This window comes from Phycodurus eques, chromosome 17, assembly GCF_024500275.1.
Source record: "Phycodurus eques isolate BA_2022a chromosome 17, UOR_Pequ_1.1, whole genome shotgun sequence".
Taxonomy (NCBI): domain Eukaryota; kingdom Metazoa; phylum Chordata; class Actinopteri; order Syngnathiformes; family Syngnathidae; genus Phycodurus; species Phycodurus eques.
The window spans coordinates 21,970,163-21,994,740 of NC_084541.1; the positions used below are offsets into that span (position 1 = coordinate 21,970,163).

At 45.3% G+C, this 24,578-nt stretch overlaps 2 protein-coding genes across 7 annotated transcripts in view; one reads left to right on the forward strand and one right to left on the reverse strand.

The window, feature by feature from the left end:
- The window catches only part of supt6h (SPT6 homolog, histone chaperone and transcription elongation factor), a 35,934-nt gene extending 16,348 nt beyond the window's left edge, over nt 1-19,586 (forward strand). The window contains exons 22-37 of the mRNA XM_061703317.1: nt 2,907-3,074; nt 3,145-3,272; nt 3,344-3,551; nt 3,637-3,784; nt 6,549-6,691; nt 6,772-6,912; nt 6,978-7,173; nt 7,256-7,401; nt 7,467-7,559; nt 14,115-14,228; nt 14,395-14,519; nt 14,596-14,708; nt 18,252-18,335; nt 18,416-18,591; nt 18,729-18,955; nt 19,078-19,586. Of these exons, the coding sequence (XP_061559301.1) occupies nt 2,907-3,074; nt 3,145-3,272; nt 3,344-3,551; nt 3,637-3,784; nt 6,549-6,691; nt 6,772-6,912; nt 6,978-7,173; nt 7,256-7,401; nt 7,467-7,559; nt 14,115-14,228; nt 14,395-14,519; nt 14,596-14,708; nt 18,252-18,335; nt 18,416-18,591; nt 18,729-18,955; nt 19,078-19,291 (2,424 nt within the window). The 3' untranslated portion in view covers nt 19,292-19,586. The remainder of the gene's footprint in view (nt 1-2,906; nt 3,075-3,144; nt 3,273-3,343; nt 3,552-3,636; nt 3,785-6,548; nt 6,692-6,771; nt 6,913-6,977; nt 7,174-7,255; nt 7,402-7,466; nt 7,560-14,114; nt 14,229-14,394; nt 14,520-14,595; nt 14,709-18,251; nt 18,336-18,415; nt 18,592-18,728; nt 18,956-19,077) is intronic.
- Nucleotides 19,587-19,802: 216 nt separating this feature from the next.
- rab34b (RAB34, member RAS oncogene family b) lies at nt 19,803-24,160 on the reverse strand. 6 transcript variants are annotated; one of them, XM_061703322.1, is made up of 11 exons: nt 23,570-24,160; nt 22,899-23,002; nt 22,558-22,649; nt 22,286-22,351; nt 21,518-21,619; nt 21,368-21,432; nt 21,230-21,281; nt 20,759-20,840; nt 20,520-20,610; nt 20,317-20,421; nt 19,803-20,164 (listed from the first exon to the last, which is right to left on the reverse strand). In XM_061703322.1, the coding sequence occupies exons 2-11, from the start codon at nt 22,944-22,946 to the stop codon at nt 20,103-20,105; spliced, it is 765 nt and encodes a 254-aa protein (XP_061559306.1). In that variant the 5' UTR covers nt 22,947-23,002; nt 23,570-24,160; the 3' UTR covers nt 19,803-20,102. The 6 variants fall into 6 exon arrangements, with proteins under 6 accessions (XP_061559306.1, XP_061559305.1, XP_061559303.1 ...); XM_061703321.1 differs by having other exon boundaries at nt 20,093-20,421; nt 23,570-23,658; nt 23,970-24,160; XM_061703319.1 differs by having other exon boundaries at nt 20,093-20,421; nt 23,570-23,692; nt 23,970-24,160.
- Between the last annotated feature and the right edge of the window lie 418 nt (nt 24,161-24,578).

Sequence of the window (24,578 nt, forward strand, 5' to 3'; positions counted from 1 at the left end):
GATACCCTGCGACAGTTTTATGCCTCCGTCCGGTCAACGAAGACGGACAGAGTACAGCTTGCCAGCCTGAGAGCTTGCATCATCCATCACATATACCGAATATATGTGTAATAATAAAAAAATATTTTATCGTCATACCTGTAGTTATTTAACATTGTCAAACTAGCAAACCTATGTAGCGTGTATTGGTTTGGATAAAAATTTTATTAATTTGGATAAAGATAGGAAGGAAGGTAAACGCCTGCATTCACTTCCGGGTTAGTGCCATTTACGGTTTAACGTTAAAATCAACCTAATTTGTCTCGTAAAGGGACACTATGTCACTTTTACATGTATAAAAATTTAGGAGAAAGCGACAACAAACCTTTTATCACTCTCGTATTCTCAAGGTTGCTACATTTTATGAAATAAGAGTTCTAGATGACAGAAGCTTGCTTAAACTCAAAACATAACCAAGAGTGGAATTTTTATTTATTTATTTTTATTGGAATATTTAATGAAATCTACGAGGGATCTATAGGGAAACACAAAGGTAGGAAATAACACTAATGCTGGTGAAAGAAGAAAAAACGCGTAAAAAGGGAAATAGGACATCATGTGCTGTTGGGCTAAAAATTTTAATGTGACCGTTTAATGGGTTGAGTCAGAACGGGAGAGAGCAAAATTGGGATTTTGTGTGACGCTAGTAATTTCCCCACAATTATTAGGCACTAATCTTGCACATCATGGCGACAATTGCAGTGTCTACTCACGAACGTAGATCAGCTGGTCGGTGGGGTGGTCTATCTCAGTTATCTCGGGGCGTGAGGAGGTTGGTGAAAAAGATGGACAGAAAAAAAAGGCAGAAGAAAAATTGTTGTTCGTCACACCTCGCTGGGAGAATATGACCGTTTTTCTCCTCGCCTGTCTCCGGGATCGGCTAGCAAGTTCAGAAAACTCACGTTTGGCTCGGAGCGTATCTGGTAGCTCAGGAGGAACTGTTCTGGAGGCTTAGCAGCGGCGAGCCATGAAGGCTAGGTAGCCTGATCTCCATCCCCAAGGCACGCGGTTACCGAGCCGCGTGTCCGAATATAGAAAAAAAGGCGGGGAGGGTGGGTGCAAAGGTCGCCCCGCAGGTGGGGAGCTGATAGCAAGCCAGGAAGCAAGACAAGTGCACAGAACCAAGAGGAGCTGCTGGCAGCGTGAGTGAGGGGTTAAATACCCAGGGGGCATGTTCAAAGAGGACCGAGGACCAGACAAGACCACACCGATCAGCTTGAATCTAGTCTACAGTTTTGACCCATAAAATTGGTTTTAAATAATATATTTATATAAAATACTCACAACTTTGTACTCTCGACTCACAGGTCAAGCATATAGAATGACTGTTTATACTAGGCTTTACATGATTTTTGGGGCCGATCAGGGAGTTTAAAAAAACGATAACCCATCACCGATCCGATCACAAGATGGAGGAATGTGTCCATTTAAATGACCTGTTCATTTACTGTATATACTTGTGTACTTAATCGCTCAAAAAAATTACACTTACAATAAGTATCTTTGTTCCTCTATTAATGCAAGTGAGGCATAGTGTCAGACAGAACAAATGAATGGTCTTCTATTAGATGGCAGGAAGTAAATACAGTAATTAATGGATCCACTTTTTGTGACATTTTTGTTTGTTGGTGTGCCGTGAGATTTTTCGATTGTAAAATATATTCGTTGGCTCCATAAAGGTTGGAAATCACTGCTCTAGTCAGATCGTGTATTCTAATCAGTCACACACACACACACCGAAACCTGATAATGATTCGACAGAACGGCTGCATGTTTACATCCAACCATTCGTGCTACCATTAGCCTGCTAGGCTACATAAAGTTTTGTTGCCAGCTTGCGAGTCGTATCGTATTAAAAGTACGTGAACATACCTCAAGCAAGCCTTAAACGAACGTCCTCTCCTGTCCTGAGCACCGTTGACCACCAACACACGTTTTTCCCCATTTTGTCCTTATAATAAAATAATAAAACACTTGTAACGAGTGTATCCGGACGCATTTTTGTTGACGATAAAGCCCAATGATCGTAAAAAACAGGATGCGGTGGTATCTGAATACAAGATTTTATTGCAGTAGTCTGACAGAGCAATTTTGTCTTATAGTCTGATCGGGCATTACGCGTTGCCTGTTTAAGACGTGTTGTCTGTTCCACACCGCCGACATGTTTTTTTTATTTTGTTTTATTTATTTATTTAAATAACTTTATTGGCTGTCAGATATTTCCAATACTATGTCAAAAGACACGCGACAAGGCTAAAAATAAACTAGCTTTTGGATTCAAACATACTGCGCACGATGGCAACGCGGAGTAAATGTCTTTTGCGGAGTGAATTATGACATTAAAGCCGATCAGCATAAAATGCTAAATATCGGCCGATACCCAACCAGTTCAGGGTGTACCCCCCCCCTGATGACAGCTGGGATAGGCTCCAGCACGCCCACGACCCTAGTGAGGAGAAGCGGCTTAGAAAATGGATGGATGGATCGGCCGATACCAATCAGCCCGATAAAATCGGTGTAAAGTCTAGTTTATACAGTCTTGGCAAAGCAACTGCTTACGGTTCAAATCACATTTCATGCTGCTTGGAGTCAAATCAAGACAAATAGAATCTCTCGCAGCTGCGCTTGTAAAGTGGACACACTGACACAGACATCGAGGCATACATTTAGAATAATTCGACAGTTTGTAAAATATCAAAACAGAATTTTTTCTTTGGTTAAACATCAAATGCGAGTCCACGGTTCGGCTTTGCAGTTCCTCTCAACGCCAGCGGGTGTCGCCTTGTCCCATAATGCGTGATCCAAACAATCCCTGTTGTTTACTGAAAGGTGCGTTCAGTCAACGCGAGGATCCACTTGTGTTTCAGGAACACGTGGTAAAGGAGGATCTGCTGTCAGCTCTCTATTGCGAGTTCATTAATCGGGTCAACGAGGTCGGCGTGGACGTGAACCGGGCCATCGCTCACCCTCACACTCAGAGTCTGGTCCAGTACGTGTGCGGTCTGGGCCCGAGGAAGGGCTCCCACCTGCTCAAGGTTTGTCTCTGGCATCCCTTGGCCCCTTCGCTGCTCTCGGCCGTGACGAGCATCCTGTCCCTTTGATCAGATCCTGAAGCAGAACAACACGCGTCTGGAGAACAGAACCCAGCTGGTCACAATGTGTCACATGGGCCCAAAGGTCTTCATCAACTGCGCTGGTTTCATCAAGATTGACACGGCATCGCTCGGAGACAGGTCTGCGTTCGCTACACACCCTCATGCTGTCAGCCTGTTTTTACGCGACTCATCTCAGTTTGCTTCTGCAGTACTGACTCGTACATCGAGGTTCTGGACGGCTCTCGCGTCCACCCGGAGACGTACGAGTGGGCTCGCAAGATGGCCGTGGACGCGCTGGAGTACGACGAGTCGGCCGAGGACGCCAACCCGGCCGGCGCCCTCGAAGAGATCTTGGAGAACCCGGAACGGCTCAAAGACTTGGATCTGGATGCCTTTGCCGAGGAGCTGGAGAGACAGGTCGGCATGTGCTTCTCGTCCGGCCCGTGGGTGCCCCGACTGGCTTCCTGACCGTCCCCACCCTCACGTCCTTTCTCATTTGCAGGGTTACGGCAACAAGGGCATCACGTTGTATGACATCAGAGCTGAGCTGAGCTGCAGATACAAAGACCTGCGAGTCCCCTACAGAGTCCCCAACACAGAGGAGGTTTTCAACCTGCTCACTAAGGAGACTCCAGAGACCTTCTACATCGGTGAGATCATTCACACTGTCCTTTATTGAAAATGATGCTGTCGTTCAAGCAAAAAAAAAAACAAAAAAAAACCTCAGTTCTCATTTGAAGTTAATGTCATCGGGCAGGAGGCGGGGTACACCCTGAACTGGTTGCCAGCCAATCGCCGGGCACATACAAACAAACAACCATTCGCACTCACAGTCACACCAATTTAGAGTCTCCAATTAATGCATGTTTTAGGGATGTGGGAGGAAACCGGAGTGCCCGGAGAAAACCCACGCAGGCACGGGGAGAACATGAAAACTCCACACAGGCGGGGCCGGGGATTGAACCCAGGTCCTCAGAACTGTGAGGCAGACGCTCTAACCAGTCGGCCACCGTGCCGCCCTGTCAGACTATTGGTATAAAATCTTGCCGTATCTCGGTCAGTGGCAACACTACATGACATGTATTCAGATACCACCGCATCCCTTCTTTTACTTTATCTTGTCAAATCAAACACCGTCGAAGAGGCGGAACCAGAAAACGTGGTAAAGAAGGAGCCCAACCCTCACCGGAAACGAGTCCGACTTCCTGCCGGATATGCGGACCAAACTCCGACTCCGGTCATACAGGGACCGAACAGCCCGTATCAGGGGGTTCGGTACACCATACTCCCGAAGCACCCCCCACAGGACTCCCCGAGGGACACGGTCGAACGCCTTCTCCAAGTCCACAAAACACATGTAGACTGGTTGGGTGAACTCCCATGCACCCTCAAGGACCCTGCCGAGGGTGTAGAACTGGTCCACTGTTCCACGGCCAGGATCAAAACCACACTGCTCCTCCTGAATCTGAGATTCGACTTCCCGACAGACCCTCCTCTTCAGCACCCCTGAATAGACCTTACCAGGGAGGCTGAGGAGTGTGATCCCCCTGTAGTTGGAACACACCCCCCGGTCCCCCTTCTTAAAAAGGGGGCCCACCCCAGTCTGCCAATCCAGAGGCACTGTACCCGATGTCCACATGATGCTGCTGAGGCGTGTCAACCAGGATAGCCCCACAACATCCAGAGCTATTAGGAACTCTGGGTGAATCTCATGCCACCGAGGAGCTTTTTAACCACCTCGGTGACCTCAACCCCAAAGACAGGAGAGCCCACCTCAGAGAACCCAGACTCTGCTTCTTCATGGAAGGGCGTGTCGGTGGAATTGAGGAGGTCTTTGAAGTATTCTCCCCCCGACTCCCAACGTCCCGAGTCGAGGTCAGCAGCGCCCCATCTCCACTATACACGGTGTTGATGGTGCACTGCTTCCCCCTCCTGAGACGCCGGCTGGTAGACCAAAATTTCCTCGAAGCCGTCCGGAAGTCTTTCTCCATGGACTCACCAAACTCCTCCCATACGAGAGTTCTTGCTGAAGCGACCACCAAAGCTGCATTCCGCATGGCCAGCCGGTACCCATCAGCTGCCTCAGGAGTCCCACAGGCCAAAAAGGCCCGATAGGGCTCCTCCTTCATCTTGAAGGCATCCCTCACCGTTTTGTGTCCACCAACGGGTTTGGGGATTGCCGCCACGACAGGCACCGACCACCTTACGGCCACAGCTCCGGTCGCCGCCTCAGCAATGGAGGCGCGGAACATGGTCCGCTCGGATGTCCCCCGCCTCACCCGGAACATGAGCAAAGTTCTGTCGGAGGTGGGAGTTGAAACTCCTTCTGACAGGGGATTCTGCGAGACGTTCCCAGCAAATCGTCACAATACGTACCCACCATCGGAGCCAACTCACCACCAGGTGGTGATCAGTTGACAACTCCGCCCCTCTCTTCACTCGAGTGTCCAAGACATGCGGCCGCAAGTCCGATGACACGACCACAAAGTCGATCATCGAACTGCGCCTTTGGGTCTCCTGGTGCCAAGTGTCCACCGGGGTGAACCCCAACGTACAGCCGAGCAGGTGTGGGTATACTTATTGCCCCCCCCCCCCCCCCCCCCCCACCGGCTCGGTGCCTCTCACCGTGGAGAGTCCAACCCCTCTCGAGAGGACTGGTACCAGAGCCCCAGTCGTGTGTAGAGGAGAGTCCGACTATATCTAGTCGGATCATCTCGACCTCAAACACCAGCTCGGACTGCTTCTCTGCCAGAGAGGTGACATTCCACGTCCCTAGAGCCAGCTTCTGTAGCCGGGGATCGGATTGCCAAGGTGCCTGCCTTTGGCCACCGCCCAGCTTGCACTGCACCCGACTCCTATGGCTCCTCCCACAGGTGGTGAGCCCACGGGAAGGGGGACCCACGTTACCCTTTCGGGCTGTGCCCGACCGGGCCCCATGGGTGCAGGCCCGGCCACTAGGCACTCTCCTTCGAGCCCCACCTCCAGGCCTGGCTCCAGAGGGGGTCCCCAGTGACCCACGTCCGGGCAAGGGAAACCTGTTCACGTATATTTTTAAATACGATACGGCTCGAAAGCAGGCAACAAAACGTTATGTAGCCTAGCAAGCTAGTGCTAGCACGAACGGTTGTACCTAAACATGCCGGCATTCTGTCCAATCATGCTCTAAAGCTTCAGTAAAGTAGGGCCAAATCGTTGGTCGTGGATTATGTCACACTACATGTTTTGTCGTTCTCGACAAAATATGTCGGCCCCGATCTGGGAAATCTGATAGCAAATCGGGCCAATATCAGGTCTAAAATCCTGTGGTCTGATCTAGGCATTAGCTACATTCAGCCCATTCAACAGAAGCGCAAAGAGACAATTGTGGTTTAGTGAAGAACAAGCGCTAGTCTCCTCATCTGTTTTGTCATCCAGGTAAGCTGATCACAAGCGTGGTGACCGGCATTGCTCACCGGCGCCCCCAGGGGGAGAGCTACGACCAGGCCATCCGTAACGACACTACGGGCTTGTGGCAGTGTCCCTTCTGCCAGCAGGACAATTTCCCCGAGCTCAGCGAGGTACCGTGCGGCTTTTCCTCAGTGTGGAAAAACTAGTCACTTCTGGTATCTGATATAACTTGTCGTCTTTGTGTCCACAGGTGTGGAATCACTTTGACAGCGGCTCGTGCCCCGGACAAGCCATCGGGGTGCGGAGCAGATTGGATAACGGTGTGCAGGGATTCATTCCCACCAAGTTCCTGAGTGACAAAGTGGTGAAACACCCAGAGGAGAGAGTGAAGGTTAGACTTTAGTTTGCTTCCGCCTGCTTTTGCATCACCTTTTTCAAACGCATCTCCGCCTCCAGGTAGGCATGACTGTTCACTGCCGCATCATGAAGATCGACATTGAGAAGTTCAGCGTGGACCTCACGTGTCGTACCTCGGACCTGTCAGACAAGGCCAACGAGTGGAAGCTACCCAAGGACACCTACTATGACTTCGATGCGGAATCCGAAGACCTCAAGCAGGAGGAGGAGCTGAAAAAGAAACAGCAGCGCACACGTCAGTTTGCACAAGAGGCCTTCGGTCTCCTCCATCTCGTGCTGCTCTCGGCTGAACTAACTCTCCCGCTTCCTCTCCGCAGCATACATCAAGCGTGTCATTGCTCACCCCAACTTTCACAACATCAGCTTTAACCAGGCCGAAAAGATGATGGAGACACTGGACCAAGGAGACCTGATCATCAGACCCAGCAGCAAAGGAGAGAACCACCTCACCGTCACGTGGAAGGTAAGGAGGAGAAACGAGCCCGCGCTCTCCCTGCAGCAAATCTCATGTTTTCGGATGTTTTCCAGGTGGCTGACGGCATCTACCAGCACGTGGACGTGAGAGAGGAAGGCAAAGAGAACGCCTTCAGCTTAGGACACACGCTCTGGATCAACAATGAGGTACAAATCTCCCCTTTAACAGGAAACATGCTGACAAACTGCTGTGTGTTCTTCAACTTGAATGAGCAACATACACTTTGAGCCACATATTTTTTTTACATGAGAAGGATGTCACAAAAAAGTATAAAGAGTGGACGGCCACATATTCGCAGTTCGGCATCCGCGGGTTCACTGTGTATAATAAGAACAAAATGGGGAAAAACGTGGTGGTGCTTGGGACAGGACATTAATTCAAGGATTGCTTGACGTATGTTTACATACTTTTAATAAGATACGGCTCGCAAGCAGGCAACAAAACGTTACGTAGTCTTGCAAGCTAGTGCGAGCACTAACGGTTGTACGTAAACATGCCGGCGTTGTGTCAAATCATGCTCTAAAGTTTCTGTGTGTGTGTGTGTGTGTGTGAAGTTATTTATCTCATTCACTGCCAGCCGTTTCCTGAGCAGGGAACCCCCAGACTGCCAGGCATTTCCAAGCAATTTCACTGATTTTCCAAGCCCCACAGAATATTATGAACTATGACGACATAAACACCAAAACCATCAAATGAAAGATCAGACTCTCTTCTTTCATCAGAAATAAAAAAGTTTGTCTCTAGCTGATATCGTTCTTTAGTAATCAGTAGTCAAATATAGGCTACTTTCAGCCAAATCTGTTTCTGGAAGAAAAAAACGGAGAAAACAGCCTTTTTGTGAAAGCAGACACAGCAAGCAGAACAATGACTTTGACACCAATATTTTTTTTCTATAGTGAAAATCTCAAACATTTGAACATAAAACAACACTGAGAAAGTACTTTTGACTGAAAAATAATTTATTTACAAGTATAAACTATGTACAGAATTTACATTTGACAAAGATGCCTGAACAAATGGGCCTCCCACACTTGCATTTTTTTTCCTCCAAATTCTCCTCCTCTACCGTTTGCTCAACTGTGCAGGTTTTTATTATTACCTTGCGCATAAAATCTAGCAAAGTTTTATCCATATCTTATTTTATTCTTCTGTTGGCATTGAATGGAATCTTGTGTGGTTGTCATTCTCCTTGAAACCAGTCACTACTTCTGCTCAAAGCAGAACCTGTGCAGTTTAGAAATATAACTATTTCTATAAAAATACATTGTTGAAATTGCTGTCGTGGGACATGGAGGGAAAAAAAGCTTTCAATTACCTTTTTTTTTTATCCACTGCTTACTGGAATGGGAGTCTGCTGGATGCATAACCTGTAAGTTTTTAAAAATACATACGATTACTAGAGAATACTTTTTATTAATGACATGTTTTGCAAGGGTATAAAAAAAAAAAAACGCATTACTTCTTGCCAATCCTAAAAGACTTGTTGAATTCCTCCAAGATGAACGTAATGGAAAATTCAAATCAGTACTGGCAACAGATGTTACATTGTAATGTGAACTAGTGGGATTAAATTATGTTTTTATGTAACAAGGATTGAAGGAGCCTGTTTGCTCGCTAAATTTAGCTAACGCGAGCTGCAAACGAGTTACCTTTGTCTTCGCCAAACTTTGTCGATCTTCATCGGAGGAAGCGTGCCTGGCTATCCAAAAGGAAGTTCACTCTCTGACGATTCCGAATCCCATTTCTTCAAATCCTGGTGGGCAGACTATCAGCCAGCAAGTGGCCGAGAGCATCTCGCCATATGTATGGGCCGGCATTTTGTGCGATAGCTTTGGAACAAAGGGATCGGCTTGGAGCGTCATCCTTTATTCCCCGCATGATCTAAGCCGTCATTCCTGTCGGTCGCAGGAATATTTTTCTTGTCTTAGCGCAATACATTTCTAGTACTAGTAATTACTTTCTGATTTTTTTTGTTATCATTTTGTCTTCTCTCTTTTCCGCCATTATTGTTTCTCTTCTCATTGTCTCTTGTACCCCGCCAGCCAGCCCGCCCCCTCCTTCTTCTTCCTCTGAGGGAGGGACATTCACCTCAAGGCATTGTTGCCCTCAACAGGGTGCCAATCCTCATTGCAATTATCCAGAGGCTTGACAATCACATAAACTGCACAAGACCCTCCCAACCATCCTCGTTAAAAAACGCCATTTTTTGGACATGCTTGGCAAATAAAGATGATTCTGATTGGCAGGGAATAGATGGATTCTTAATGACGTCTTTGGGCGGCATTGGCAGGGAGTTAATTACAATACAGCCACAGTACACATAAAGTACCGTATTTTCATGACCATAAGGCGCAAAAACATGGAATTGTGGATGAGGATTGATAAAAAAATAACATGAGTACATTGTTAAATACTTCAATAAAGTACAACCAAACTCAGTTTTGCTCCCGCCGCCTTTTAAAAACATACGCTAGCATGATGCTAGCATATGTTTTAGCATGCATGCATGCTACCGTATGTTTTAAGATAGCATATGTTTTACCATACCTGCGCCCAATAATACAGTGTACCTTATGTATGTGTTAAATACAGAAATAGAACCCGTAACTGAGACCGCGCCTTTTAATACGGTGCGCCTTATGGTTGCAAAAATATGGTACTTTAATTACAGTAAGTTAGCACCCATTATTTCTGTCATGTTGTAATGTTGGTTTGACCTGACTGATTAGAATACATGACCTGACGAGATGAGTGATTTTCAAGCTTTATGGAGCCTAGGCACATATTTTACAATTGAAAAATGTCACGGCACACCAACAAACACAAATGTCACAAAAAGTGGATACATTAATTACTCTTTATACTTCCTGCCATCTAATGGAAGACCATTCATTTGAACAAAGATACATTATTGTAAATGTAATTTTTTTTATTTAGATGAGAAGAGAAATGGAGTCGGGTTCTTTTAAAGAAAAGTTGGCTCAGAATGTCTTGGAGGTTAAAAGAGTATCAGATCGAGTGAGGAGGCTGAAACTTGAACTTGAGGGTTATGTATAATGTGATTAGCAGCTATGCCCCACAGGTAGGATGTGACCCACAGGTGAAAGAGAAATTCTGGAAGGAGCTAGACGAAGTAATTCTGAGCATCCCAGACAGAGAGTGAGTCGTGATTGGTGCAGATTGTAATGGACATGTTGGTGAAGGAAACAGGAGTGATGAAGAAGTGACCGAGGAGAGGCAAAAGGAATAAATTGAGATGCGACATAGGGCAAAGTTAGAGGTGGCAAAGGCCAAACGAGGCATATGATGACATGTATGCCAGGTTGAACACTAAAGAAGGAGAAAAGGATCTATACAGGTTGGCCAGACAGAGGGACAGCCACCTCTCCTAGAGGGCTGTGGAGTTTTTGACTAGCTCAACAGAATTCTAGCGGATAAGAAGATGCCTGAGTAATGGAGGAAAAGTGTGCTGGTGCCCATCTTTAAGAACAAGGGTGATGTGCAGAGCTGTGGGAACTATAGAGGAATAAAGTTGATGAGCCACACGAAGTTATGGGAAAGAGTAGTGGAGGCTAGACTCAGGACACAAGGGAGTATTTGCAAGCAACAGTATGGTTTCATGCCTAGAAAGAGTACCACGGGTGCATTATTTGCCTTGAGGATTTTGATGGAAAGGACAGAATGACAGAAAAGGTCAGAATGAGCTTTGTGTCTTTGTGGATCTAGAGAAAGCCTATGACAGCGTACCCAGAGAGGAACTTTGGTACTGCATGCGGAAGTCTGGAGTGGCAGAGAAGTATGTTAGAATGACATGTACGAGGGCTGCAGAACTGTGGTGAGGTGTGCTGTAAGTGTGACAGAGGAATTTAAGGTGGAGGTGGGACTGCATCAGGGATCAACCCTGAGCCCCTTTCTGTTTGAAGTGGTGATGGATAGGCTGACAGATAAGGTTAGACTGGAATCCCCATGAACCATGATGTTTGCAGAGGACATTGTGATCTGCAGTGAAAGCAGTGAGCAGGTGGCGGAACAGTTAGAAAGATGGAAGCATGCACTGGAAAGGAGAGGAATGAAGATTAGCCGAAGTAAAAAATAATACATGTGCATGAATGAGAGGGGCGCAGGGCAAAGAGGGAGGGTACAGGGAGAAGAGAGAGCAACGGTGGAGGACTTGAAATACTTGGGGTCAACAGTCCAGAGCAATGGTGAGTGTGCTAAGGAAGTGAAGAAACAGGTCCAAGCAGGTTGGAACGGGTGGAGGAAGGTGTCAGGTGTGTTATGTGACAGAAGAGTCTGCTAGGATGAAGGGCAAAGTTTATAAAACAGTGGTGAGGCCAGCCATGATGTACGGAGTAGAGACAGTGGCACTGAAGAGACAACGGGAAGCAGAGGTGGAGGTGGCGGAAATGAAGATGTTGAGGTTCGCTCTCGGGGTGACCAGGTTGGATAAAATGAGAAATGAGCTCATCAGAGGGACAGCTGAGGTTTTATGGTTTGGAGACAAAGTTAGAGAGAGCAGACTTCGATGGTTTGGACACGTCCAGAGGAGAGAGGGTGAGTATATTGGTAGAACGGTGATGAGGATGGAGCTGCCAGGCAAGCGAGCTTGAGGAAGACCAAACAAAGAGAAGGTTGATGGATGTAGTGAGGGATGATATGAGAGCAGTTTGTGTTAGAGAGGAGGATGCAGGAGATAGGCTTGCATAGAAAAGGATGACACGCTGTGGCAACCCCTAATGGGACAAGTAGAAAGGAAAAGAAGAACGCCATATAATATTCTCCCAGAGGTCTTGGGAATCATTCAGAAGTTTTTTTTTTTTAGTATGACATCACGCTAGTTGAAACCAAGCAATGTGGGTGTAAACGAGTAATTTTAAAAGTGACAATATGCATTATAACAGCACAGCGAGTCAGGGACTTTAAACTTTACATCCTTGCAAATCACAGCTGTGATTTATAGTAGAACATCTTTAAACATCAGTTTAAGTACAAATTTAATGACTGTATTGCATTGTTCATGCTGTTGTGTGTTTAGTTGGTGGATATTGGCTCCTCCAGACTTGTCTTCACCACATATTATCAGGACAGCTTTGGTTGGAATGAAAGGTCTTTTCGTATGCTAAGTTTGAAAGTTTGATGTTCTAAGATCCAGTTGAGATTGTCCGCAAACATCCGATCCTCGGGCTCTTTCATTTCCAGGCAGCACAAATTCATTGTCCATGTGAGTGCAGTTCCCGCACCAGCACCACTCACGAACCTCCTAAATCAGTTGTTCTCCAAAGTTTATGTGCCTGAAAAGACCTCGGCACCACTTCTAATTCATCCACAGCAGAATCTCTCTCAGTAGGCGTAGTTTGTCGCTTTGGCTCAAAGCGACACGGATTAATCCTTTCAGGATTAACTCTAGATGCATCTGCATAGTGTCCCCTGTATATTGTACTGCCTTTGTCCACTGGTATCCCCACATGTGATTTATCAAGTCACATGTTCAAAAAACATGGCACACTGCAGCATTTTTTTAATAATTTTTAAAATTATTAGTTGTAAATCAAAAATCACCATTATCAAATGAATTATAACTATGAACTTTTCACTGGAACAAAAATGATAAGGACAGTATACCTTTAACTCTGGAGTCAAGGGTCAAATTGGCCATTTTTGACGACTTTTGTGTTTAACATATTTTACTTAAAAGGTTTTCCTTGGCTTGTTTGGGGTCTTTTTTTTCTTCTTTTTTTTCTTCCCCAGCACAACCTCACGTGTGACTGTACAGGGTTGTATTTATTTATTTTAACATTTTACATACTATAGGAATACTTTGGACCCAAAATCACATTGAAAACGAATTCCTGGTAGGAAAAAGTTTAATTTAATTGTGAAAACCACACATTGAATGAGATTTTTTTATAACAGAATTCAATTATACTGTCATTAGTAAATTTCCAAATCTTGTGGAAAAATTGAGCAAACAATTATTTACAGTAAAATTCAGGCAATTCCTCAGGCTCTTTTACACAGAAATTTTGTGCCACTCCAAAAACCAGTTCCTGTCCACTCCAATGCACAGGATTGACCCTTCTATGGTGTGTCCCTTTTGTTTGTCCACCTGCAGGCAACGCTTGCATGTCAGTCTGCCTTAGTGCCTTTTTGGCCCCATCGTCACTCACTGATTCAGACTGACAACAGTTTCCTTTTCTTTCCTGACGAAGCAACTAGATTTGATTGGTTGATGTGCATTTTTTTCCCACCAATAGAAAAGGGTAATCACAGTTTTTACTTATTTTGTGTTTGTTTTGCTTGCTCGCAAGTGATTTCTTTAGAATTACCTAAGCTAAGGTGCCAATAATCAGGGCATCATTCAGTGTAATTCATCATAATTCTGGTTTTCCTGGTCTATTAACACAATAAAAAAAAAAAAAAAACGGTATATAGGTTAAAGTTCGCACTTTCGACAAAAGTTGAGAGGCTCCGCGAGGTTGCGTCTTTTGCCGTGACGCCATCACAAAGCGGTCATGTGAACTGAACACGTCTATGGACTCCAGAGGGTTAATTGTCCACAAGTGTTAATAAGTGATCTTATCAAGACAAGCGTGTGTTTCCAACTTTGTGGAAGTTCCATCATGGCGGATCCAGAGCGTGTAAGAGTGTGTGAGAGAGAGATTCCTGTGTTGTATTCCTGATGACTGGTTGGATTGTTGCAGGAGTTTGAAGACTTGGATGAAATCACAGCCCGCTTCATTCAACCCATGGCGTCCTTCGCTCGCGACCTGCTGAGCCACAAAAACCTTCAAGAGTGTAACGGAGGAAGCAAGGAGGCAAGTTATTCTTCCACAATCACTTCATGTTGAATGATTTTGTTTCTGTTGTCCCTAGAAAGGATCAATGCTACATTTGGGACTTCGGGACTGGATGTGTCCGTGGAAACGTGACTAGTAATGAGCTTGTCATTTATCAGTTGGTTTGGTCTTGTGTTGCTGACAGAAAATGGAGGAGCTGCTGGTCAAGACCAAGAGGGAGAAGCCCACCTTTATTCCATACTTTGTGTCTGCGTGTAAAGCTTTGCCCGGAAAGTTCCTGCTGGGATACCAACCTGGAGGAAAACCACGGTCGGTGTGACCATCTTGACAGGATGTTGTTCAATGGGGCAACATCCCTCTGATGAGAGTCTCTGTCTGTCCGCAGGGTGGAGTACGTGACCATCACCCCGGATGGCTTCAGGTACCGCTCGCAGATCTTTCCCTCAGTCAACGGCTTGTTCCGCTGGTTCAAGAACCACTACCAGGAGCCTATACCAGGTAAGGAAGAGTTGTATACATGAAAAGAATCACTTGGCGTGTGACGGATGGATCAACATGCTTAGGTTGTGTCAGAGGCATGATGTGTTTTACTTCCAGCTAGAGAAGAAAAGAAAATGATCACAATAATGGGCCACTTTATATGGCGATAACGATACATACCACGTATGTTTTCAGCTATTCTATGAAAAATGATTATTATATATTTTAATTTTTTTATTATTACATACTTTTTCTCACTTTATTTCAAGTGATATTAAAGGGCTGCACAATATTTTGATTGAGCATCGTCATCGCAATGAACGTGTGCGCAATAGTCACATTGCAGGGTCTGCAGCAATGTTGGTGTCCTGTAATAATAAAAGCGATCAGCAGAGGGGCTTGTTTGGACATGCTGAATAGATTAAAAGATTGTACACTTGATGAATATCCTATTTTGCTCTTCAGAATGAAACTTGGTAGGCACAAGGCAGTGTGTGAGGTGTGTTCAGGGACACTGCGTAAATGGGAGTGAATTTAGTCTTTTGGTGTACAAGTGTAAAAATTGATTACTGGGAAAATTATTTGTATCGGAATGCTTTAGTTAAAACAGTGTACAATCACACTGGTAATATGGAATTCATTTTGTTTTGCAATATAAGAATAGATAATTTTGTTAATATAGTTAACCAGAGCTGCGAGGAATGCAAAGTTATCAATGTCCATCCACCATTGTTCTTGTCATACTGTGTTGCATGTTTTTGTTCGCACATGAAGCACAAAGGTCCTGTTTTGGTTTTAAGTCCTCATTTATAAAAAAAAAAAAAAAAAAGCACCATTCAAGCAACAAGTTTTTCCTCATATGTTTTTGAAATTGTCAGGTGAAAGCTCCAGCTGGCTCCTAGTGTGTATTGAATGGGTGGCAACAATGGGGAAATTCAATGCCGGTATTTTCAGGGTAATAGCCCATCAGCAACACATTGGGGGCGAGAACATAGAACTTGTCTGTTTTTGGACCGGTGAACTTGGTTCAAATTTTTGAATTATGAACTGAAGTTCATTTTTGGAACGTTGAACTGAACTTTGAACTTGTTCGCACAGGAAAATGAACTTTCCCAACACTGATCCTGTATTTCACATCGCAATATAGATTGCAGGTTTAAACAAAAACAAAAACAAACTGGAAGTGTCATTTTTTTCCCCAATATCGCACAGCCCTATCCAGGAGTGCTGCAATTAGGGCTGCATCAAATATTTTAGTAATCCAGTATCCAACTTAGAATGCAATCGAATAATGAAGTATTACGATAAAATATATTTTTGCTTGGTTAAAGGGCAATTATATTTCCCTTGATATTGAACAACTGATTAGTTTCCTTTTTTTAGATAATCAAGTTATTTTCTTAAATTCAAATTATGCATATGCAGCAGACTGTTTTCTTGTCTACATTTCTAGTGAGGTAATTTCAAACGCAAATAAAAAAAAATATATATATAGATACAGAGAGATTTCAGTTTAAGCATGGCATTTCCTGTATCAAAAACATAAGGCATTGATATTAAAAAAAAAAAAGGGCACAAACAGCCTTTTTGTTCTGCGGCTTCACTGCAGCAACTGGCATTTTAACATGTGACCTAAAATAGAGTATGTTCTCTTGGTTGTGTTTATGAACTTAAACCAGTTGACTAAGAATAAGACAAATGTTCTTAATACTCCTAGAAGTTTTGGAAGTGTTCAAACTAAAATTAAGACATCAATATTGGAGCAGGCGGCACGGTGGACGACTGGTTAGAGTGTGGAGTTTGCATGTTCTCCCCGTGCCTGCGTGGGTTTTTTCCGGGCACTCCGTTTTCCTCCCACATCTCAAAAACATGCTTGGTAGGTTAATTGGCAACTCTAAATTGCCCGTAGGTGTGAATGTGAGTGCGAACGGTTGTTTGTTTGTATGTGCCCTGCAATTGGCTGGCAACCAGTTCAGGGTGTACCCCGCCTCCTGCCCGATGATTCCTGGGATAGGCTCCAGCACGCCCGCGACCCACGTGAGGAGAAACGGCTCAGAAAATGGATGGATGGATATTGGAGCACATTAAGCATCGGTAGTCCTAATGATTTGTCTATCAAGCAAGAGTGAACCACATATGCTTGTTCCATCTCATGGCATTGTCTATTAGAAGAGACCAACTACTAACGGCGCAATTAACTTCATCATGTTTTTAGTTTCATTTTCTTCACTCCACAGCGCTGTCCTTAAACCCCGTATGGTTGCGACTCACCATCATAACTAGCCACAAAAAACTCCGAAATACTCAGCATTTTTTGGAGAGCAATTATTGCGATACTAAATTATTTTTGCATATAGCAATTGCTAAATAGCAATTTTTCAACATTGAAATTTTTTATTAGATATTATTTTTTTTTTACGTACAGATGTATAGTTTGGCTTTTTTGGAACGTGTTGCAGCCATAAAATTCTAAGTTAAGGATTATTTGCTAAAAACCATCAAGTTTATCTGTTTGAACATTAAATATCTTGTCTTTGTAGTGTATTCAATTAAATATAGGTTGAACATGATTTGCAGATCATTGTATTCTGTTTTTATCTATGTTTAACACACAGTTCCAACTTCATTGGAATTGGGGTTGTAGTACCGTTATACGACACACCACCGAATGAATTTATTTACCCGATCCTTCTGGGTGTTAGGCATGGCTCAACTCCCATCCAATAGAAGTGCTTTTGTAGATTTTGGATCTTGTCGCCGGATTTATATGCAAATCTACTGCCTTCTTGTGTGCCTCCGCGCGGTTGTCAGCATAAGCTTTCTTTAGCCGCTGTATGCAACACCTTCCACAAACTTTGGCGACTAGTTTCGGCAATATTTAATTTGATTTGCGTGCTGGTGACGAAGGGTACTATAAACCTCATCTGCGGCACCCTCTTTGACCATAAAACGAAGCCACGTTTCGCCTAGTTTTCAACCCTCCCTTGCTTCGCTTTGTCGTCTTCTCACTGCCAGCTGTGAGCTCCGACTGGCTTTTGACCAATCAGAGATCGCCTTTCTGTTTACCTCTGCCTGCCCACAGCTTTCATTTCTGTTATCAATCCACGCTCTTTTCGAGTTACAAGAAATACATGGTTCAATCTGTTTTGAGAGCTGCTGATCGCTCAGAAAAAGATTTTAAAATAAGCATTGTGCATCTGTGTCCTTCTTCCCTTGCTGAGGTGACGTAAGCGTGCTGCCACATTCAAGGTAGCCCATGCGTGTCCTTTGAACAAATAAAAGAAAAATAATAAATGGTTCTCCAAGGCATCCTCAGCATTTTTGTTCTAATCAAGGTGCTCAAATAAAGGACTCTTCAGCTCTACAGTCGACATTGTGGAAATTGGATATAGGACGATGGAAGACAAATAAATGGCACGATAGACATTTTTCTATCGTCCTCACGATAGTCCAGCAGTGGACTCACAAAAATTTTTTTTCCTGCCTCATCAAAATGAAATGTAGCAAGATGATGATTGAAATGTCAAGTAACCCTAAACGTATGCTTGTTTTCTGACTAAGGCATCACGCCCACCAACAGCAACAGCAGCCGCACGCGCACGCCGGCCTCCCTCAACGCCACGCCCGCCAACATCAACATCGCCGGTGAGTCGTCTTGCCTTCCTCGGTGCGTCTTCGCCGGCTCATAACGCTCCCGTCAGATCGCTGCGTTCTTCTCTCCGCAGACCTTACACGAGCTGTCAACGCCCTCCCGCGAAACATGACCTCGCAGATGTTCAACGCCATCGCTGCTGTCACAGGCCAGAACCAGAACCCCAACACAACGCCGGCGCAGTGGGGATCCAGCCAGTACGGATACGGAGGCAGCACCGGCGGAGGCGGCAGCTCCTCTGCTTATCACGTCAGTGCTCCCACCTGCTCCTGTGTTGTGTGCATTTTGTGTTTCGCCTGTCTGTCATGCATGTGTGCATTTCTGTGTCACGTGTGTGCTTACTGTGTCCACTGACAAGTACTTCCTTCCTCCCTCCGCCTGCGCAGGTGTTTGCCACGCCCCAGCAGCCAATGGCCACCCCCATGATGACACCCAGCTACTCGTACACGACGCCTAGCCAGCAAACGCTGGGCACGCCGCAGTACCCGGGGTCCACCCCCCAGTCCACGCACCCGCACGTGACGCACCACAACCACCACGGCGGCCACACGTCAGGCACGCCGTCGCCGTCCATGTCGTCGTCGCGAGGCCGAACGCCGCAGCAGCAGCCAAAGTCAGTCACGCGGGAAGTTGGGAAAACTTACCTCTTTCACTCAGTTTCCGCACAGCAATTTGTCAAACTTTAGCCACCATGTATTCACCGGATGGCACTAAGTTTTCCTCCCTCCCTCGCAGGCCGACCATCAGCAGCATCATCGGCGGCGGCGGCTCCTCGGCGGCAGTAGACTGGGGCAAGATGGCCGAGCAGTGGCTGAAGGAGAAAGAGGCCGAGGGACGTAAGAAAGCTCAGAGGATGACCCCGCGACCCTCGCCCAGCCCCATGATCGAGAGCACACCCATGTCCATCGCCGGAGACGCCACGCCCCTGCTGGACGAGATGGACCGGTAGGGCGCCGAGGAGGGCGTCCGTGTACCGCACCCCATGACCCCCTTTTCCCTTTATCTTGTTCAGTTAGCGTTGAATCCCTGCTGATGTGACGGCATGCCGCACAGTGTTCTCCGCGTGTAGAATATGGACCTGGTGTCAGGCGAGCTGTTGGTGGTGTACGTCGTGCTTCTAGTTTGGTCTGTGGAGGGGCCCGACCGTGGTGGGAAAACACATGGCCTCAAGATAGATTGCTCCTGGCCAAACCCGCCAGGAGAGGCAATCTTTGTATGGAACAAATAAAGACAAGGGTTTTTTTTTTTTTTTGTTGTTGTTGGAATCTTAAAACCCTTCACTGTACACATTTTTCTCACACGCACACATGCCGTTGTCTCTTTCACGCTGACTCGCTGTCGTATGTGTAAGGTCGCCATGTTGCATTTGACTTCTGTGTCCTACCGGCACGAAATGACAAAAGTGTACTGAAGGTCGTGAAAATGCTACAGCGTCACGTAGAGCTGTCGGGGCCCTTTAATCAAATAAGGGTCGGTCGAAACTTTCGTTGTTGTCTAAGCCGAAGTGGATACGGCAAACAATTTCCCCCACACACACAAGATGGATGTCAGTGTGATGTCAGCGCGGAAGGCCGCGCTCATGCCGGTCATAAGACTGTGAGATTAGTCACGCTGAGGCACATGACACAAGTGGGAAGTCAACAAGCCACACAGGAATGCGGGAAAGTCCTTTGGCAACTTTTTATTTACACGCCAGCTCGATCCATGCGTCTTCTCCTGGAGCAACATGCTAACGTATGCGGTGATCCCAGATTGTCACATCAGCAGCAGTCGGACTTCCTCTTGGCCTGCTTGCGCTCGTCCTCCGGCCTGCCCGAGATCTCTTATAATACAACAACCGTCACATCATTATTGCAGTAGAAGAAATAAACGTACCAACCAAAAGTCGACATTCCCAACAAATAGTCGTCATCTGGACATGGGAGCATGCACATAGTTCTGTCAAGTCATCGATGAAGTGTAACGGGGACTCACTGATTATGTCGGCGGTGTTCCCGTGTTGTTTTTCCAGCTCGGACAGAACGTTGGCCTCGAAGGTCAAAGAGGCCACGCGGAAGAAGAAATCTCTCACACCGTCTCCTGTGGCGGACATGTTATCATGTTTGTTTGTATGTTATCCATATGTCTTAACATGTAAATGTAGCCGTTTTTAAAATATGAGCTTGAATGCGCCACACCCGACTTTGCCGACACAGCCCAGTACTCGGCCCCAAGTTCCTCTGACATTCTAATGGCTCCCTGTTCCACCTGAGCCAGCTCCTCTGGAGACTGAGAGATCAAAAACATCACCCGAGGACACTCGATGCAATCTTGTCTTTCAAAGTTTTGGAGATGTGACTTTTAAGTTTTTTTTTTATTTTATTTTTTATTTTTTTTTTTTATTTTTTTTTTTTTTTGGCGCTTCATCTTCACCCACGCTGAGGTCCTTCTTGGTGCCCACAAGGAAGAGAAGAACACCGGAGGGGTCGTTCTCCTTCATGGCGTCCTCCAGCCACTGCCTACGCACAGTAAACATGGTTTCTGTAGTCATATGACCGAGTCAAAGGCACCTTGCATTTTGTTCCTCTCCTTGATGACTACTCATTTAGGACGTGTACGCGCACTCACGCTCCCAAGATGTTTATCATGTTGGCTTGCTTATTAAAGTATCCTGCATATTGTATACAAGGTGGTTGTCAATATGATTAAAGCAGCCATTGTGATGAAACAAATCTAATATTCACACTAACCTTGTAAAAGCAGAAAACAAACTGATGTTGATTGACAGTGTTGAGAATGAATTGTGATTTCCAGATGGGTGTGGCATGTGTCTGTGTGATGGGTCAACATCCCAAAGTAACACGTCTTGTGTGTTCCCCCCCAACCACTGGCAAGAAATGTCTTTTACCTGGCGTGCACTAAGGAGCTCCCTCTGCTCAAGTCGAAGACCACAATGATGGCTGCAAGGTGTAATGCACACAAAAAGGAGCATGTTGGAGCACTTCAGTCCATCGCTTGTATTTGGACGGAGCTACGCCTTCCTCACCTTGAGCGCCTCGGTAGTATGTGGAGGCGATGCACTTGAAGCGCTCTTGCCCCGCAGTGTCCCACCTGCAAACATGCCATCTTTCTTTAGAAGCAGCCAAGCCACGTGGTCCCTCAAGTCTCCATACTTTGCCCCTCGCGACATACTCACAGCTGCAGGCTGAAGGGCACCCCGAGCACCTGGAAGCGTTCCATGTCAAAGTCGACACCAATGGTGGCTTTGTAGTTCTTGTCGAAGGCACCCGTGCAGAATCTAACAAACATTCATGACTCACGTACACAGTGGTGGGCCAACATTTGAAACCTCAATTCTATTTGTTCCATGAAACTATTCATTTTGTGGCTGCACTGCTTCCAGTACGGGTGTGTGAATGTTAAAATTATTTTGTGCAATCACATTTCTGCCTCCGTGTTGCCACTTTCCATGTAAATCTAAACTGCCCAGGGAACTTGACAATCAGTTGTGCCGGCCCATGACGTCATCTTGACTAGTAACAGGACTTGCTTTAACCAATCTGTTTCAAATTCGCTGGCCCTTGATGACATTTCTTCCTGACCTCATTGGTTGGTCAGGGCAAAACTAGTTAAAGCCAACTAGGAGGAGCAAAACACATCTGTAGTGAGCTGCACACATGAACACATTTAATAATCAGCATCTCTGCTGAGTATATTTAATTTTTTGTTTTTGTCACGTTATGAAATAACTATTGATTGCGATGACGTACGTGGCAGAGTTCGTATCGTATTGCTGGTTAATAGGATTGTGTTGACTTTATTGCGTTGCTATTCGAGCAGATTAAGTCAGGTACGTCCCCATTCAAGTCTCATGTACCAAATGCACTGTCCACCACTGCTCTCTTAGTATTGTTCATATGATGATGAGATACGGATTGTGTTGAATTGTCGGACTGCTTCTTACCTGCTGACCAAACAAGTTTTTCCAACCGAGACGTCGCCCACGACAATGACTTTGGCGACGTTGAAGCTGAAAATGTTCATGCCATCATCAGCTTTGCACTTTCTCAAGTTCATTTCAAGACTTTTTATACCTTCCCTTCTGGCAAAAAAAAAATTCTGCAACTTGTTAGATAAATCACCTTTTCGCAAAAGACGGAACACCATTTAGAATCAATGAATGAATAAAACACTGATGTGCTAAACAAACAGGGCCTAGATGACCTTTGAACTCACCTGACAGCATCTTCCCTGTGTGTCTGACACGCGGCCTGCACCTGAGTATGGAAAACCTCTTTGGTCTGCAGCGCCGCCTTTGGACTGAAGCACTGACGTGACATCATCATGCCACGCCATAGTCACCAAGTGTTATCATCACATAATTATGTTGTTACATCTGTTGTTACATTGTTATAACATTGACACATTGTCAATGTCACATTCTTGTTACATTATTGTTACTGAATTTTATTATTTTGGTATTGCATTGTCCTTTAATTATTATATTGTTATTGCATTTGTGTTACATTGTTATTACTACATTGTTGTCATATTGTCAGTATTAAAGTGTGTTTCACCTTGGGCAGGTGCGTTATGATCCTGTCGCTCTTGGTAGGAAGTAACATGATGTTGCACTGAATCCACGTCCACGCACGGGTCAAGATGGACGTCACTGCTTGTGCTTGTGGGACCAGAGAGATAAATATATATTATATACCAAATCGGCGGCACGGTGGACGACTGGTTAACACGTCCGCCTCACAGTTCTGAGGACTGGGGTTAAAATTCCGGCCTCGCCTAGTAGAGTTTGCATGTTCTCCCCGTGCCTGTGTGGAGTTTGCATGTTCTCCCCGTGCCTTCGTGGGTTTTCTCTGGGAACTCCGGTTTCCTCCCACATCCCAAAAAACATGCATTAATTGAACACTCTAAATTGCCCGTAGGTGTGAATGTGAGTGCGAGTGGTTGTTGGTGGTATGGTTCAGGGTGTACCCCGCCTCTCGCCCGAAGATAGCTGGGATAGGCTCCAGCACGCCCGCGACCCGCGTGATGAGAAGCAGAACGGAAGATGAATTAATGATGAATATACCAAATCTATGATGGGGGCAATGAAAAACCGCCTTAAATTGGTTCCTAACTGTATGACGCATTCGGGTTAAAACAAATCCATGCCGAGTGATGGTTTGAATTTTGTATTGTAACAACACAAAATACAAAGACCAAGCAATAATAATCAGAGGAAGAAGAATACCTGGTTATTTGACGCGACTTGACGGTGATCAGAAAGTATGAGCTCCCTCTTTTGTCCCAGCGAGGAGCCGCTCAGGTGACCGGCCGTGCCTAAAATTATGAATCAGGGAAACCCACGCCCACGCTGTGCAAGTTACGGGACATAATAGCATTAGTGTCAAAATTCAAATGGCACATTTTTGTGACAAAGTTTGTCCACGAGAGACATTTGAGGGTTTAGTCTAACCACGTGAACGCTGGCATTTTCACCTTTTCGTGTGATAAATACATTTGGGGTTAGGGTTAGTGAAAGTAAGTCAACTTGGAGTCAATAACTTGTTTAACAATCCAGGTCGCAAGAAAAGAGAAACAGTACGAAGAACAAGAAAATAAAGCATGAGATGAACAATCAAGACGTTTACCCGAAGCTGCCGTTCGGTAAGAGAAAATAAAGTTCCAGATATGATGTCAAAAATGTGCGCAGAAAACAAAAGCTGAGCAGCTGGTGACACAAAATCAAGTCAGCAGACTTCCCTCGCGATCAAATCAGTTCGCTTCTTGTAGCCAGCAAACTGCGCCGCCTTGTTTCCTCAGAGAGTACCAGCATGAGGGAGCTGACGACAGTCCTTCACATTGATATCGAACACCAACGTATATTGAACCCAGCAGACTCCGATGGTGACACGGTGATCGCTAATAAGATATATCAGAATCAGAATCAGAAACATCTTTATTTTCCAAGTATGTATATATATACTAACCCTATCCATTTGTCTCCGGTAGTTGGAGCCGCTCTAGTACGACAACAGACAGTCAACTGACTGAGAACACTTTGGAGACAGAAATACATTGACGAAAAAGAAAACAATATTAATATTAAAAAATATTGACGATACGGAGTCATGACTATGTGTGTATGTGTGTTTGTGTGTGATATGTAAATAAACACGCACGTACACACACACACACACATATATATATATAGAGAGAGAGAGAGAGAGAGAGAGAGAGGGAGAAAGAGAGACAGAGAG